At 40.1% G+C, this 18,543-nt stretch overlaps 2 protein-coding genes across 6 annotated transcripts in view; one reads left to right on the top strand and one right to left on the bottom strand.

The window, feature by feature from the left end:
- LOC308655960 (histone-lysine N-methyltransferase SETDB2-like) overlaps positions 1–8,989 on the top strand; it is a 93,323-nt gene extending 84,334 nt beyond the window's left edge. Inside the window, exons 26-28 of the mRNA XM_081306464.1 lie at positions 3,841–3,917; positions 6,148–6,343; positions 8,868–8,989. The gene's annotated coding sequence lies outside the window, so the exon portion shown is untranslated. The remainder of the gene's footprint in view (positions 1–3,840; positions 3,918–6,147; positions 6,344–8,867) is intronic.
- The window catches only part of RCBTB1 (RCC1 and BTB domain containing protein 1), a 41,540-nt gene that overhangs the window by 10,810 nt on the left and 12,187 nt on the right, over positions 1–18,543 (bottom strand). For 3 of the 5 annotated variants that reach the window (XM_081306527.1, XM_081306526.1, XM_081306530.1), the window contains exons 2-10: positions 16,602–16,676; positions 16,334–16,498; positions 15,820–15,970; positions 8,857–9,023; positions 7,501–7,659; positions 5,941–6,048; positions 5,391–5,533; positions 4,181–4,371; positions 1,283–1,409 (exon numbers count right to left, since the gene is read on the bottom strand). In XM_081306527.1, coding sequence (XP_081162653.1) covers positions 1,283–1,409; positions 4,181–4,371; positions 5,391–5,533; positions 5,941–6,048; positions 7,501–7,659; positions 8,857–9,023; positions 15,820–15,970; positions 16,334–16,459 — 1,172 coding nt within the window. In that variant the 5' untranslated portion in view covers positions 16,460–16,498; positions 16,602–16,676. Of the gene's footprint in view, positions 1–1,282; positions 1,410–4,180; positions 4,372–5,390; positions 5,534–5,940; positions 6,049–7,500; positions 7,660–8,856; positions 9,024–15,819; positions 15,971–16,333; positions 16,502–16,601; positions 16,677–18,543 lie in introns of all 5 variants that reach the window. The other 2 variants (XM_081306529.1, XM_081306528.1) reach the window with 1 other exon arrangement.

The following is an 18,543-nucleotide window of genomic DNA, read 5'->3' as shown; positions in this document are numbered from 1 at the left end:
CCCTCCCAGGCCTGCCATAAATGTTATCTGTAAAACACATTCACTAGCACAGTCACATATTTCAAGAAAACCCAAGCAGGTCTTTTTGATTTGTATTTACAGATCCACCTGCATGAGTAACTGATTTGATTTTTTTTTTTTTTGAGAGAGAGAGAGAGAGAGAGAATTTTTAATATTTATTTTTTAGTTCTCGGCGGACACAACATCTTTGTTTGTATGTGGTGCTGAGGATCGAACCCAGGCCGCACACATGCCAGGCAGGCACGCTACCGCTTGAGCCACATCCCCAGCCCCAGTAACTTATTTCTTGAAACTGGATTTTCTTACAGTATAACATGCTTTCATTTTTTGTAAATCATTATTTAAAGTGATATGGTACAAAGGGCAAACAATACTTTCAAAACACTTTCAAAATACTTTAAAAAAATGGCTCAGTTACATAATTACTCCATCTGAAAAGTTAAAAAGAAAGAGTTGTCTAAGTGGGTATAATGTACAGGTCAGAAAACTGCAATGAAAGGACACGGGGGTCACTGGCAGAGACAAAAGTCCAGTTCATCTTTTCAGCCAATACTATGGTTCAGCTATGTTGGCCTTAGTAATGAATGGTATATAGCTTCAATTCCCCTAAAGTGCATTACTTTGCAAATAGGTTTTTAACTAAATTTCCAAAAAGACGTGTAAATAGCCTGTTAGTGTTCTGATTTTACATACCTTTTCTCTGTAATGGTAGCGTCAGAAGCAATAGCCCAGATGTTAATAAATGCATAGTTCCCTCATATTTATACAAGGAACTCTTGCCCTTTACTACATCTAAACAACTTTTTCTTTAACTTTTGTCCTAACTATGGGAGTTTTCTAACTGGGAAAAAATGAACTTTTAATAGCAAATATGTAATATGTAAACAAATTTTCCAATGTAAACAAATACTCAAGACTTTGTTGTTTTGTGGCACTAGGGATCAAGCCTAAGGCCTTGTGCATGCTATATAAGCACTCTATCCCACTGAAATACATCCCCAGCCCAAGATCCTTAATTTAAAAAAAAAAAAAAGACAAATACTTAACACTCCCCCAATACACTTTTCCTATAAGTTGTAGGAGCATACATGAAACTTTCTGATAATAAATGAATTTGATAAGCATCTGCAAAAATATTCAGCTGTGACATTTATTTCTATTGCCAAGACTACTTCCTTGTAGTATCTGTTTTGTGGAATAATAAATGAAAATGCAAAAAGAAAACAAAGTTATTGATGTCTCTAAGTTCATTGAAAAATACCTGATTTTCAAAACAGCTTTATGGACATGAATATATTTTCCATCAATTCGAAACTTGAGATCAGCAGTTTCTGGACTATCAAATTCTTTCTTCAGTGACTCTGCAACTGTTAAAAAGTCTTCATGCTCTGAAGGCAACGAACACACTATTAATATAGAAAGCTCAGGAGACAGACTTAAGATCTGAAAGACTTCCAAAAGATCAGCAGCAGCAGCAGCATGGTGGCTAAATTCAATTTTTGTTCAAGAGAGTTATTTGACAAATCTATTTCACAATATTAAAATAAGTGTCCTACATCTACAAACTACCATAACAATAAGTATTTGGATAAGCCAAATACCAGTCCTACATGCTTAGTCATGAGAAATGAGTGTAAAAAAGATCCAGTTACAGGGTTCAAAAGGCTATAGTAAATCCCTCACAATTGAGGAGGTTCTTTTCTAGGACTAAGAATATGACAATTTTCTTTGAGTGAAAGACTAAGAACATCTCTGCTCTTTTTTGAAGTGGCAATATTCAAATCAAGGAGGCCTGAAACAAATTTACCAAGTGGTCATGCTAAGCAGTTAGGTTCTTAAGCAGAGACATGGCTTTTCCTAATCATCTAAAATCTAAACATTCCTCTTAACCCTAAAAATCAATGTATAAGCAATCCTCACAACCTAGAAACTAAGCAGATGCACTTAGTAACATGGGTGCAGTTTTACAAGCGACATCACTCAACAAGAATTGCAAAGAACAGAGCAGGGAGGAAGAGCATGAGGAAAAGATTAACATTAAACAGGGGCGAGAGGTGGGAGGGAAAGGGAGAGAGAAGGGAAATTGCATGGAAATGAAAGGAGACCCTCATTGTTATACAAAATTACATATAAGAGGATGTGAGGGAGAAGGGAAAAAAAACAAGGGAGAGAATTGAATTACAGCAGATGGGGTAGGGAGAGAAGATGGGAGGGGAGGGGAGGGGGGATAGTAGAGGATAGGAAAGGTAGCAGAATACAACAGTCACTAGTATGGCATTATGTAAAAATGTGGATGTGTAACCGATGTGATTCTGCAATCTGTATACAGGGTAAAAATGGGAGTTCATAACCCACTTGAATCAAATGTATGAAATATGATATGTCAAGAGCTTTGTAATGTTTTGAACAACCAATAAAATTTATTTATTTATTTATTTATTTTTCAAGTTATCAGCATTCAAAAAAAAAAAAACAAGAACTGCTGTGATGAGGCCATATAAGCAGAACTGCACTATCCTGAAGGAAAGTAAGGCTCCTGAGTGAACTCATGAAACACGTTCTTCACATGTACAAAGGAAGGAAAAAGAAAGAAGGCAGACAACAGAAATAAACTCCAGAGGTCCTCACCGAGCATTGAAAAAAGCTGCTATGGACACTGGAGAAAGGTTTCAACTGCCCACAAGCTGAGAACAGTGGCTTAACCAAAGAGCTCAGCTAAAACCCAGGCTTAACTTAATAAATGAGGACGGAAATATGGTTTGCCCTAGCCCTCTAACATTGACCTGCAGCTCTGCCTCAACCCCACAATGCAGAGCCCTCCTGGCTGAGGACGAACAGTGGAAACTTTCTCAAAAGCCAGTCTTTCCCTGATCCTAAGCCTGGATCACTATAGGACCAAAGACAGGAAATGACTATGATGGGCAGAGTGGAGAGGTGGAGATGGCTACGTCACCATCCTAAACAGAAACTCTGGTTAGTGCTGCCGCCTCTGCATCTGTCACAGGGTGGAAATGACCCTACCCCTTCTTTGTTTCCAGTGACAAGTATAGCACCTTTCAGAGAAGAATTATTCCCCAGAGATCTGAATTCACCATCTGACCTTCTTCCTAACATTCAGCTGAGATCAAAACCTAGAAGGAAAAAAACACTTCTGACTTAGTGGCTGGAAGGGAAAGAAGTCATCTAGGACTGAAATAATCAGCAACCACATTTTTTCCAAACCTAACACTGAAAATGTCACAACACTGTTCTGAAAAGGATGTCTAGGCCATCTTAAGATGCAAGAACCAGAGGAAGCCTTTTATCAATAGGTCCAGTGAGCAGTGTATAGAAATCACAGGACATGTTATACAGCTGCACTTAGGCTACACATGCTACCTGTGTATGATAAGAGCCAAACAGTCCCACTCAGCAAACTAAATTTTTTCTAATCATGTGTCGAGATACACACACACACACACACACACACACACACAGAGAAAGAGAGAGAGAGGGAGGGAGGGAGAGAGAGCACTAAAGACATTGACAAAATGAATTTAAAGGAAATGTTCAGTTAGTTCACATTAAGTTGAGCTGCAGCTTAATTTGTCCTAAATGTGCTCTTGCCCTCATGACAATGGGGGTGAGGTGAGAGTGGTGCTTATTGAGTGCAAGATTTTCTTTTGGAATGATGAAAACATTTCAGAACTTGATGGAAATGATAAATATACACTATGAATATACTAAATTCAACTGGATTGTATACTTTAAAAAAATGGTTAACTATGTTATGTAAGATTTTTTTGTTATTGTTTTGGTTTTTTCCTTTCTTTCTTTCAGACAATCTTGTTATATTTCCCAGGATGGCCTTGAACTCCCCATCCTCTCACCTCAGTCCAGAGCTGCCGGGATTACAGGTATGTGCCACCGTGTCCAGTTTATGTTATGTAAATTTGATCTCAATTAAAAGGAAGCACTTAGGGAGGGAAAAAAGAATCTATGGGAATATTTAATGACATCCTTAAATGTGGTTATCACTGGGGAAAAACATTAAAGCAAATGCAAAATAAAACATTCTAGAACCTAAAAGAGCCCACAACTAGCACACATGCAGGAACTGCTATGTGGTCAGTGGACAGTACCATTCTTCCTTGGTGGAAGGAGCCCTGAGCCTTCTTACCTACAGACAGAAGACGCCAAGAAACAGCAGGAGTGGCAAAGCACGCAAACACATCGTCAGTGCAGGAGAAGTGGGTGAGGTGAGGCAGGATCACTGACTGGCCCCGGCACTGGCCCCACATGTACACATGCCCTCCCTGGGTCTTGGCGGCAGACGTGTGGGTGGAGTGACAGGCTGCAATCTCCACTACCCTGAAAAGTTTAAGAATAACACATGTCACTTCCTTACCACAGAAGCCCTTAGCACACCCGACACACAAAATTTAAAAGTTTATGCTTGGAACACCTCAAAAAACAGCCTAAGACCCAGAAATGCTAGCAGCCATATCACATCAACAAAACCAAAAGAGCCCTGTGTCTCTCCTTTCCTGATGGCTTCAGATAAATTAGAATCCCAAGTTAGGATAAATAATATGTACGGTTAAGGAAAACTTAGAAAAGCAGATTAGAAACCAAAGAAAAAGGAAGGAAAGTAGACACTGAAAAACGTCCTGACTATTCTGGGGAATTTAAGTGTAGTAAAAACAAACATCTTCAATAAACCATTTCCTTATGGCTTTCTCTCCCACCTCTACCAGAGCTCAGAACACTCATCAGGCTCATAAACACTGGGCAAAGGATCATGGACTCTGAACATTCCCATCCGAAGGGACTAAGGCTTCGCCCTGCATTTCACAGCACACTTCCTAGGCAGGGTCCCAGAACCACAAGTCAACACTCCGGAATGAGTGGATGAGACCTCACAACCTGGTTCACTAAGCATCATTCCAGTAAGACACATTAACTCAAATTAATATTTAAATAGATAATGTCTTTTTAAGAGATTTTATTTATTTATAAGTGCATTTAGTTGGCAAACAGGGAAAGTTTGTACAATTTGAATTTCAACATAATCACAGATCCCATTTTACTTCCCTATTCCAGGGGTAACACCAAATCTGTCAGAATTATGCCAAGATGCATTCATATTAATCACAGGTGGTTATTTCAGAAAGCTGCATGAGAATCGTACCAACTCCATGTTCATTCTGGCTGGAACTCAAAACCATTTTCCTCCAAATGAGAATGTTAATAAAATGAAAGAGTCACAAAGCCAAACACCACAGCTCTGCCTCTCACAGTACCAAGACCATAACATACATATACACACACACACACACACACACACACACACACACACACAGTCCCAAGACCTAGCTCAGCCAAGTTACCTTTCTTTTTCCACCATGATGTGTGCTGGGCTTAACAGGTTATTTTTATTGCCAGTTCCCAGCTGCCCATACGTGTTAGCTCCCCAGGCATAGAGCAAGCCCTCATCTGTTAGTGCTAGAGTATGTGCATAGCCGCAGACAATCTGCAAGTAAACATAAATCATTACCATTAGGAGGACAACAGGAAGGGCAGGGAAAGCATCTCAGAGATTACAGCCAGCTTCTGTAGAACGCCAATTCACCGTCAGGTGTGGACTGACATTTGCTAGAACATTAAAAAGCATTAGGAAAGCCTAAACCTTAGAGTACTGGATTTTACCACCAGTTTGTCACTTGATATGCCAGCACCATGTGCCTCCTCCTCATGGGAATTTAGGGAAGATGTAATATTAAATAGGGAAGGTGAGAGAACTGGAAATTTCCAGGCAGGGGAAGGGGCAAACCTCCCCCCAACCTGGAAAAAAAGAAAAGGAGTAAACCTCCGATATTTTTCCAAGTCAGAACAGGAAAGTTGGACAGACACCAGCTAGCAAGAGGCTCCCAAACGTACCTGGTTCACACACACACTGTGCAAAGCTGCCACTCTCACGGGGCTCAGCTGATTACCATTGTTTCCCAAGCCCAGCTGACCATTGCCATTGTAACCCCAGCCATACACCTAAGAGCAGAGAGAAAAAAGAGAGAATGGGGCTTTGGATCCATCTAAATCCAGTCCATCTAAATAAATCAGTACTCTAACACCCATGTTCTACTTTAGGTGATCCTGTAACTGATCTCCAAACAGAAGATATTTTGGGGGTGAAGAATGGCAGAATTTGGCATCAGTTCTCACTCCATGACTTACTAGGTTTGAGAAGGCTTGGAGAAGTCATTTGGTTCCTGTCTTATAGATGAAGAAGCTGAGGATCATTAACAATTATGAGGCACTTATGTATGTCAGGACGCTGTGAAAGGTACTAGGAATCTAAGTCTTTGGTAATGGTTTAACATGGGAGGTAGATACAGGCAAATTTTCTGTAGACAGTAAGAGCTGAAACAGAGATAATCGAGGCACCATAGGATAATGAGGAGCTTGCAAGGGCTTAGCCCTAGAAAGTTTGGGGAATACTTCAGAAAGTAGAGACCTGAGCAGAGCTGAAGGATGAACAGGGCCAAAAGCAATCCAGGCAGAAGGCCTGGAAGTGTGTCAGAGACAGAGACAGAAGACAAGGTGGTAGGCCTGGCTGGACACACCTCAGTCAGTGACAAAAGACTAGAAGGAAAATGCCAGGTGAAAGTGGCAAAGGACATATCTGAGATGCCTGTAATCCTAGCAGCTCGGGAGGCTGAGGCGAGAAGATTGCAAGTTCAGAGCCAGCCTGAGCAAAAGCGAGGTGCTAGGCACTCAGTGAGACCCTGTCTCTAAATAAAATACAAAATAGGGCTGGGAATGTGGCTCAGTATTTGAGTACCCCCGAGTTCAATCCCTGGTACCTGCCCACCTCAAATTAAATAAACTAGATAAGAACTCAGTAAATTCTAAAGCACTCTATGGCCCCACTGCATGATGCTATAAAATCTGTGTCTACAGAAGTATTTTTGCATAATTTTCATGCACTAAGAAATCAATAAGTGGCAAGTTAAAGTAGAAACAACAATCAAAAATAATTTCATAGACATAACTATCAGCTCAAAGGTGAGGGTAGCTGAAGGGTATGTTTTTTTAAAGTAGCCAACAACAATCAGGACAAAAAAATCCGCCCTAGCAAGTTGCTTCCTTTTATGATCAAACATTCAAGAAGCAGTAAGTAGCTCTACAAAGACTATCAGCTGACTAAAGAAAGCACAGCTGACTTTCACTAGGAAAGAAATTTGATACCAAATTCTTTAAGCACAAATACTTATAAGCATTAGGCAATAAACAAAATTTAACCATACCAGAATCTTTACTTGCAGGTAAATTTTGGGATTTAAAGAAATCGCTCTGAGGAGCAAACATCCTCTGGCCAGTCCTCATGATCAGTTAGAGGTCAATGGAGCTGACAACACAAAGCCCTCTTCCCTCCAATGCTCATTGCTCCCAACGACAATTCCTGAGAGGGGATGGACCAGGAAGGGAGTGAAGGCTCACCTCACCATTGTCCAGCACAGCCATGGAAGAGGTCTGACCACAGGCAATGCCAACCACCCTCTTGATATGTAAACAGTTGGTAACCTTTCGAGGAGTTGGTTGGTTTGTTGTAGATCCTGATCCCACCTGGCCACAGTTGTTATAGCCCCAAGCGAATACCTACAAGAGAAGGGAAAAGGAAAAAAAACGAGTGCTTAGAGTGTGGTACAGTGAGCAAGACAGTAACTTTAAGACAAGCATGGATCCAGGGATGAATAAGAGGTATAACACCTACTACAGGCTGGGGAAGTTATTTTCTCCAGAATCATTACAAATACACCAAAAAACAAAACATATCTTGAGGAATAAGGTCATTAAAAAAAAAAAAAAAAGTCCAGAACACCATTATACATATCTGATTTGTGGTCTTTTTAAGTATTTTTTTTTTTAGTTATAGGTAGACACAATATCTTTATTTTATTTTTATGTGGGGCTGAGGATTGAACCCAATGCCTCACACATTCGAGGTGAGCACTCTTCCTCTGAGCCACAATCCCAGCCCCCTGATTTGTGGTCTTGGCAAACAGTATGACACTCACCCTTAAGACTGAATTCTAGGGATGGGGCTGTAGCTCAGTGGTAGAACGCTGCTATAGCCATGTGTATGTGCAAAGCACCACACACACACAAGATTAATTTCTTCTACCAAAAGGGAAGTCCTCTGACTATATGACACAGGTTATGCTGGAGAAGAGTGTTCCCACAATCATTTTAGCTACAAGTTATGCCAAGTACAAATATGGTCTTTTTTTAAATAGAAAAATTTCACAATAGAAAAGCAGATATATCCAACAACATATCTAATAACAGATGAACATAAAAAACAAAACATGATATATACATTCAAAAGGAATATTATTCAGCCTTTAAAAATTCTGTCAACTTGAAGTCACCATGCTCAATGAAATAAGCGAGTCAATAAAATGACAATACTGTATGATTTCACTTCTATGAGGCACCACGAGTTGTCCAAGTTATAAAAACAAAAAGTAGAATGCAGTAGCCAAGAGCTGGGAGAGCAAGGATGGAGAGTGAATGTTTATCAGATACAGTGTGTTTTATAAGATAAAGAGTCTGGGTGTAGATGGCGGTGACAACTGCAGTAATAATGTGAATAGATTTAATGTCCCTGAACTGTACTTAAAAATGGTTAAGATGGGTGCTGGGGATATAGCTCAGTGGTAGAGCACTTGCCTAGCATGGGCAAAGCCCTGGGCTCAATCTCCAGCACCACCAAAAAAAGAAACTAAGATGGTAAATTTTATGTTATGTATATTTTACCACAATTTTTAAAAAGAATAAAAACAGCACACTTACCTCTCCATCAGCTGCCAGAGCCATTGAGTGATGTGATCCACAAGCAACTTCAACCACCTGCTTGATCAAGAGATTGGTACAGACGTGGATGGGAGCGATGCCCTGGTTGGTGGTTCCATTCCCCAGCTGGCTGTATCCATTGTGGCCCCAGGCATAAACCACTCCATCTACACACAGGGCACACACAGAATCAGTGCTAAGAGGAAGTGGTAGCCTTGATACTTTCTTTCCCAGAGTTTGTACACCTCATTCACTAAACCTTCTTTCTCCTACATTGCCCTCTCTTCTCTATAAAGTAGCCACTGGTGGAAGAGGAAAAAGAGGGATGAGAGAACAGGTCAGAAAGAAGCAAAAAGCTTAAATGAAAGCACTTGGTACCAACATAGAAGATCAGTTTTATGGTCAGAAGCCAATCTTAATGTATACGAAACCTATAGACTTTCTAAACACTGATTCATGGCAGTAGTTTGTATGACTGGTACCAAGCAAAAGGTAGAATCACAGAAAAGTTTATCACCAACACTGACATCACTTTACGAAAAATCAAGCCTCAGGGAACCCCTGGAGGAGGGCTGTGTCAATCACTCCCAATGAACAGAGGGAAAAGGAATGCTGTTTGCTAGGGAAACAAAAATCACAAAGCTTCTCTCAAGAGTATTTTGGTGTCATGAAATCTGACTGAATTTTGTTTGGGAGGGGAGGCTTTATAAAGCAACTGTTTTACTATGCTCATTTATTCTGTGTGTCAGGAATCTGGACAGGGGACACTGAGGTGCCAGTCTTTGTTTCATGACCTATGTGAGCTCAGGAAGATTGAAAAGCAGGATGGCTCAATGCCCAGGGGCTGGCCATCACCAAAAGGCATCTTCACTCTCACTGTGGCTATCTTTGGAGAGAACAATTAGTGTATTATAAAGAACACAACTCAGGAACAGCCAAATAGAAAAGCTACACAGGGCAGAGTGGGGGAGGGGTATAGAGCTTCCAACACCCGACTCCCACCAAGCTCCCTGATAGGGTCAACAACCAGTAAGCTCCTCTGCCTGAATTTTTTTTTTTTTTTTTTTTTTGAGAGAGAGAGAGAGAGAGAGAGAGAGAGAGAGAGAACTTTTTTAATATTTATTTTTCAGTTTTCGGCGGACACAACATCTTTGTATGTGGTGCTGAGGATCGAACCCGGGCCACACGCATGCCAGGCGAGCGCGCTACAGCTTTAGCCACATCCCAAGCCCCTGCCTGAATTTTTTTTAAACGGACTTTATGCTTTTGTGATTCTGACAGAGGTAACTTTTTTGTTTTGTATTATCATTTCATGCATTTCTTCCCACAGTCTGCCTGAGTATCAAGAGCAGGTCTTCCCAAATTTGGTGTTCTTCTCTAGTGTTTTCCCATGGTAATAAAACATCCTGACTTATGCAGGACACTAGACCTGACGACATTCAAAGACAACAACTGAAATCAAAAGTCCTGGTTAGACTGCTGGCTGGCTGACAGTCCCGAGCAAGCAGGGGAGGGTAGTGACATCCAAACAGGCCTCTGGTTGTCTTGTCTTGAATAGCAGCCCACACAAACTTAGACTACTCTGGCAGGTACAAGGCCGACCTAGAGAACCTCTGACATGCTTCTCAGGAGGCGCTCCTTCCCACAGAAATAACAAAAGAACCAAAAATGGGGCATTTCATCCTAAGTATGCAACTCACAACTGAAGGTTTAAGAAAGAGTTAAAAACTGACCCACAACACTATGGTGAGATTATAGCAGGTAAAAAAAAAAAATAGCCTAGGAGGGCTTTAAGTCCTGAAAGAGAAATACACTCCTTATTCTCAGGAAACAGTATCATAAAAATGACAGTTTTCCTATATAAGTTGTAAAATAAAAACAATAGCAATAAAATCCCTCAAGTTACCTTCTGGAACTAGACAAACCATATTTAAAAAAAAAAAAAAAAGAAAATGGTAACTCTGCCAGTTATTAAGAACCATAAAATATTTATAAACTAATATTAGGACATGAACAGACTGATCAATGCGATAGAATTGAGGGTCCAGAAATGCAACATCAATTGGAGAAACAAGCTGGGTTGAGACAGCTGCATGATCATTTTGAAAAATTACATTCATTCCTCATACTATACATCATGGTAACTTCTGATTGAAATGAATTTGAAATATAAAAACCATATAGGAAGCAGAGGGGAAAAGTTAGTTAATTCCTCCCTAACCCAGGAGTAAAGAAAATTTTCATACCTCAAGAATCCAAAAGCAACAGAAAAAGCACTAATTTTGAATCTAGTTACATTTAAAAAACACACAATTTTTATGTGGAAAATGACGAAAAACCATGAGCAAAGAAAAAATTAAATACTGGGAAGAAATATTTGCAATATATACCACTGAGTATATAAAATCCCATATACAAAAGAACTCCTAAAAATACAAAAAAAAAAAAAAAAGACCAAAACCTATGGAAATATGAATTGACAGTTCAGTGAAAGAAATACAGTGACTCTTAACCATATGAAAAAATAGATAACATCTTTATACAAGAGCCCAGCTCCCACTCACTAAGGCAGATCTAGCTACTACCATTGCCAAATCTCCACTACGCCATTAACAGAGACCTGTGCTGACCCCCCAACTCAGCACCTCCCTCAAGGACACCAGCCAGCCAGCTGATGGCAGGACATTTACAACTGACCCTGGAATGGGCTATCAACAGAAACATATAGCCCAGGTATTGGTTTCTGGCCCACAGGGCCTCAGCCAGAACCACTAATGGGGGTTCATGGAGTATTTAATCCACTGATATGGGATTCCCCAAAACATCTTAGACTAAGGGACCAGTTCTGCAGCAAAAGAAGTGCAGCGGTGTGTACCTGATCATACTGCCAACCAGAGTGCATGATGGATGGATGCTCTGACCAGAGGCATAGGTGAGGCATCAGCCAGGAAATGCTACCTAGCAGGGAAGGGATGCAGCCCACCAAAGTGAAGTATCTGCTATAAATTAAGGACTGCTTTCTGGTGCTGTGTTCCTAACAGGCAGAATACATGGGTCCAGGTACCAAAAAATGGATATATGAGTGTCCCTACTAACCATCACCCCTCATGACCAACTTGGGGGATTTGAGCTTGCAATTCTAAGTTCCATGGGTTTAGAAACCCTGGTTCCAGTAAGGACCACAGGGAGTCCCACTGAACTGTGAGCTGTGGCTGCTGGGAATTGCCAAAAAGCAAGAACAGAGAGAAGTCGGTGGTGGTGGTGGTGCATGCCTGTAATCCCAGCAATTCAGGAGGCTGACATAGAAAGATCACAAGTTCAAAACCAGCCTCAGAAACTGTCTCAAAAAATAAAAAGGCTGAGGATATGGCTCAGTGGTACAGCACCCCTGGGTTCAATCCCCAGTACTAAAAAAAAAAAAAAAAAAAGGAAGAGAAGTCACAGTCCTGGCAGGAAGAGAGGCAGGACTGTTGTTATGAGGGCAGAGAGGAATATGGCTGGCACCCAGGTCACATCTGCAAGTCATATTGTATGCCTGCCTAATAATGAGAGTGGAAAGAAATGTGCAGCAGCCATGCCAGAGTTCACCATAGCCAGGGGCTCAGAACCCTCAAGGATGAGTCTGAATCACAAATCAGGTAAACTATCCAAACCAGGTGCCAGTCATTATTGTAAAGGAGTATACGCACACTTTCTTCCCTTGATGAAGCATAGGAAAGGTGAACTCCATCGTGAGATGGCTCTTAGTCCCAAATTAGGGTGTACTGATCCTTAGTACACACTGCTGCACTTCTTTTGCTTCAGAACTGGTCCCTTAGTCTAAATGTAACACTTGAGATATTTGAAACTGTATGATCCAGATTCTGAAAGTAATTCCAACAGGAGAATTAGCATGTCCTAAGGAAACAAAAGGGCTCTTAGGCCCTTTCTAGACATACTATCTCTTAACAAACCCAGGACTAAATTTCAGGATCACTTGAGGCTTAAGAGGTGAGCAAAAATTGTCCAAGGACATGATATCCCCCAAGGAGAATTGGGGGAAGGAGAGCATGGAGGGAGGCAAAGAGCACCCATGAATTTCTAACCTTTAAGGAAATTGAATTTAGTCTTCAGGGAATGGAAAATGAACTGGGGAAGGAGCTAGAAACAATTTTATAAGCAAACTAATTTAATATTGTTTCAGAAGACAAAAGAAATCCTCAAGCCCAAGATCTGTATGTAAAGTATAATATCAAACAAATATTGAACTTCAAAGTAGTCATCAAGTGGAACTGGATGTTCAGTTTAACCAAAATATTCCTAAAACATTCTTCAAAAATACTGCAAAAGCCAGTGAAGTATGGAGAAATGAACACAGGTTTTTATCTTACTCTTCCCCAAGTCCTACTGAAATGATAGCAAAGGTGGGGAGCAGAAAGACAAACACTCAAGAAGAAGGAAAACAGTAGAAAAAAACAGAACCTGAGAAGCAGGTCAAACCACTAACAGACATTAGCATGTTCTCACATCCCTTCTTTGGGAGGCTCCGAGAGAACTGCTTCACCAAAATAAGAACAAAATAAAACATGAAAAATACGGACTCCAGAAAGGAAAAAGTGAAGGACTTTCAAGGATAGTGGTGAATAAATGCTCCAGGTTGACACGTGCAGTAGGCTTATCGAGTGATCAGTCCACACTGGAGTAAGGGACTGAGGACTCTAGAGATTACCTGATTTGCTTAGAAGCAATATACTATTTAATGGAAGAGTTTGGGTATAGGTTAATGACAGATTATAAAAAAGTAAATGAAAAACCTTGAGGGAGTTATTAACCCTAGGAAAACAAACAGTTGTACAAAAAAGGAGAAAGCTTAACTATAAATAACACTTATACAGTCCAGCAATGTAAACATGAATACCAACTTAAATAGAACAGTGCTATCAGGATATCAAAAGGACAAAGACAGGGAAGGCAGGGGAAGAGAGCTAATTCTCTCTGCCATGAAACAAAGTAAAGAGATAATATCTAAAATTTAGAAATTGAAGTGTAAGCATGTTATTTTAAAAATACGAGAGTAATTCTAGAAGATACACCTGGAAGAGTCAAAAGTGGCTCTTCCTAAAAAAGTTCAAAGGGTGAGCAGAGCTGAGGTAGGGGCACTTCATTTTCACTCAAAATCTAAACCATTAGATGATTTAAAGTGTCAAATTATTTTTAAAACTATTTAAACTACATATATAACACATAAGAATATGGCATACAGGGGCTGGGGATGTGGCTCAAGCGGTAGCGCGCTCGCCTGGCATGGGTGCGGCCCGGGTTCAATCCTCAGCATCACATACAAACAAAGATGTTGTGTCCGCTGAAAACTAAAAATAAATAAATATTAAAATTCTCTCTCTTTAAAAAAAAAAAGAATATGGCATACAACATGCAGAATGTTCGATGCATACTATGTAAAATGTATTATAAAAATTAAAATCAAGGGCTGGGGATTTGGCTCAAGCAGTAGCGCGCTCGCCTGGCATGCGTGCGGCCTGGGTTCGATCCTCAGCACCACATACAAAGATGTTGTGTCTGCTGAAAACTAAAAAATAAATATTAAAAAATTCTCTAAAAAAAATTAAAATCAAATTAAATGCAAAAAGAAAAACATTCCCACAAAAAGTAATAATTTATAGCATAAATGTAACACTTGAGATATTTGAAACTGCATAATCTAGACTTTGAAAATAATTCCAACAGGACAGTTATCATGTTTTATGGTTGTCACTTGGGGGAAAAAATAAGAATTTGAAATGTATGTTTTCGAGGTCTGCTCAAAAATAAATAAATAAAAAATATGCCCTGGTGTTGATGTCTGACATCGAGGTCAAGTTAAAACTGATATGTTAGGAAAGGCTTAAGTCGTTAGGTCACGCTGGATGACAGCTGAACCAGCTGGTAAAACAGTACTGCTTGAAAAAGATAGAGTAATGCCAGAAAGTGTGACTACACAGAGCAGAAGTGAGACACACTCCACACCAGTTCCGCTCCTACTGCAGGATCAGCTCCGATCTGGCTCAAGCTTGAGAGCTGCTGGCAATTAGAAGGCAGGAGGCCAAGGCACATGGTGGCATCCAAGGAAGCTGGTATTCCCCAGTCTAGACACAGAAAGGCAGGATGAAATCTGTCTCCCATAGCCCACCTTAGAGGATCATCCAACAAAAAGCTGAGAATCTCTGCAGAAGTGAGAGCTAATGGGCAGGGCCAGGAGCAGTGGCGCACACCTGTAATCACAGCAACTGAGAAGGCTGAGGCAGAAGGATCACAACTTCAAGGCAACTTACAACACCCCTGGGTTCAATCCCTAATGAAAGGAAAGAAGGAAGAGGGAGAGAAAAAGGAAGGAAGAAAGAAAAGAGCTGATGGGCCCAAAATACAAAAGGAAGAACTTAGATCATATGTAACAAACTTTCAGAGCTTGTTGTGTTCCCCATAGCACAGAAAAATGTCTACTCTCCTTTACTGATTTTGGGGAAGCAGAGAAAAAAGGACAAGAATCTTTCCAACCACATCCCCCACTCTTTCAATATGGCACCCCCATGAATGCCTGAGAATAAACCGAGATTTCTCAAGATGTAAGATCTACACAAAGAAATGAAACCAAATTATCATCTGGGTTTATGAAAATGTACCAGGGAAATGTTGCCTAGTGACTACAAAGCCAATGAAAAGTCAGGTTGCAAGGATCTCCTTTGCTATAGCTAATCTTCCACTAGTTTCTATAAATAGTCTAAGCAACATGTCCAACATGCAAGACATTGTGGCTATTTCAAAGATGGCCTGAAATGTTTAACTTCCACTTGCTTCATATACAGTGTCTCAGAAATTTTTTTAAAAATTTAAAAATCAATTCTTTAATACAGTCCTTCCTCCCCTTTGGCTCAGAATTAACTGCTTAATTTCCCACAAACTGAAAAACTATATTTGTCCCCTCTTTACCTTCAGTGCTGAGAAGAACATGGGGGCCACTCCCATAACTAAGGCTTTTAATCTTCTTTCCACATAAAGATTCTAGCTTCTTGGGTACAAGTGTACTCTGGTTATCGCCAGTCCCTAGACAGTTACTATAGTTCAGTCCAAACACAAAGACCTAGAAAACAAATAGTTTTGTCTGGGTCATCTGGCCTCAAGTTATATTTTTTTTTTCATGCACACTTTTCAAGTTATATTAAAAGCACCTTTCTCCACCCTGAGAGTGGAGTTCAGTAGGTAAGAAGAGACTGATAAGTTTGCTAAGAAATATTCAACCTCTGCTAACATTACTTAAGTTTCACAACTTTTGTCAATTCTATGGGGCAGAGGCATATTAAAACAAGAAAACAAAAGAGAAATTTTATCAAAGTCCTAGTCTTCCTGAATTTCAGATTTTCTTTATCCCATAATCTTATCTCAGTCTTCAAACCACACCCTCGGAAGCCTAGTCCCAAAACTGAACTCTAGTTCTCAGTCTTACCTCATCATTGTCAGTAACATAGAGTGCTTCATTGGCTGAAGTGCCAAAGACGCATGCTTTCCGAATAGACGCAATTTCCTGAGGGGAGAGCAGAGTGAAGATGGGCCACTTTCCTACATCCACCATGATTCTGGCTTCAAGCAACCTAAAAATAAGCTGACATCTCTGCTGGAACAAACAGAAAGGATTCCATAAAAATATTAAACAACTGCTAATTAAAAAAAAAAAAAAGACAAGACAGACCTATTAATCAAAGCTAATGAAGTACCTTTGGTTAAATGGATCACTTGCTTTCCCCAGCAAGGTGTCCAATCCTTGTCCACCTTCAAACCTAGGCCTTTTCCTGTAACAAAAGCACAACAGACTAAAACCAGGCATTTGTCTTGCCCATTTACTAGTCAGACTCATGTGTTCCACAGGTGTTACAGAGTCAAACAGGTAATGAAGATAGGCTAACTGTACAGAACCAAGGCCTCTCTTCAGTTGAGAGATAATCAACTAAATTATACAATCAACTAGAGAATTGTCTACTAGTTTTTCACCCAGAGAATTAATGTTGTGAGTGTGGCTGTTACAAAAATCAGAAGCAGTGCTCCTCCCCCCCCCCCCGGAACTCCCGCTCCTAGGGTACCTGAAACACCCCACTCCTTGTAGAAAATCACTGCCACGTGAAGCCACTGTTTAATGACAGGAATATAACATCCTTAGCGCCGGGATGGGCAACATTCTAAGGTGCACTTGCCCAAGGTTTACCAGATGAAACCATAAAAGAAAGTATTATATTCTGGTTCTAATTTCTTTGACCAAACTGTCTACATACAAACCATATGTCAACCAAGATAAGGCAATGCACCTCAATCTAGGCACTGACCACTACAGCCTTCAAGCAAATCACAATTAGCATAAATGGTACCCTAGAGGGTGCAGGGAACTTATTCTACTGAAGAAATTTTATGCAAAGAATCCTTGTGAGCCTAAAGGGAATTTCTAGAAATTCCAAAAGCTGTACAAGATCCTATCATGCAAGTGAACTTCCATTTTGACTCTTACCTCTAGAAACTGAAATGGAAGAAAAACCAGAGTTTCCTAATGAGGGCAATACTCTTGAGGTTCCTTCCCACTCACCCTTGTGTGTGTGGTGCTGGGAATTGAACCCAGGGCCTTGTGCAGGTGAGGCAAGCACTCTACCAACTGAGCTATATCCCCAGCCCCCTACTCACCCTCTTAGAACTCTAACAGCAGCCAAGAGAGGCAGGCTCAAGATCAAGTTCTTTATGGCTCCAGCACCTCCCTCAGCACATGTAGAGTGCTTGGGAGCTCAAGCATACTTAACCAATGCCTCATTTCCCACCAGCCACAGAGATTTTTCCCATTAGCACTTGGATGATGAGGATCAGGTGTTTATCAGCCCCAAGCATCATACCACATGTTCAGAGAGGGTTAAATACCCACTATCACTACACAGCAGACTCATCAAATAATATCTGACTATTCTTTCAAGTGTGCATGCATGGCTATGTATACATGTGCCTGCACACATGCATGCTGTTTGTTAATAAGGACAGGCAAAGGATTTGGGGAAAATAAAAATACATAAACATAGTAAAAAAATAAAATTTTGCTTCAGATGGTACAAAAGTATAGGAAAGTAACTCTTCTTACCAATATTCTCTGACCTCTCCTCAGAAGCAACCATTGTCACCAATTGTTTACAATTCCTTCCAAGGATAGTGCATACTCACTCAAGCATTATATATATGTAAGTAATTTTTTGTATATGTATATTTTTAGTTGTTGATAGATCTTTATGCACTCTACCACTGAGCCACAACCCCTGCCCCCCCCCCAGCCTGTGTGTACTTTAGAAACAAAAACAAAAGGAAGTTTCCCCCCTTACTTAACAGCACATCATGGAAATCATTCCAAATTACCATGTGTAGAATTACTTCATTTCTTTCAATGGTACTATACAATTCTAGTATACAATTTAACAACTTGTTTCCTACTGAGAGGTCTTTGAGTCACTTCCAGTCTTTTTCTGGAACAATACTATAATTATTGTTTGCATATTTATTGTCTAAATGTCCTATTTTATACATAAATTTCTAAAATTCCCCCAAATTGAATTGCTGTATCAAAGTCTAATGGCTATTTTACCCTTGATATAATATAATTTTAATTATATTAAAAGCTTTTAAAATTAAAAGAAA

This window comes from Spermophilus citellus (genome assembly GCF_964194105.1).
Source record: "Spermophilus citellus genome assembly, chromosome: 1".
In the NCBI taxonomy this organism is placed as follows: domain Eukaryota; kingdom Metazoa; phylum Chordata; class Mammalia; order Rodentia; family Sciuridae; genus Spermophilus; species Spermophilus citellus.
This window is presented reverse-complemented; position numbering and strand designations above follow the sequence as displayed.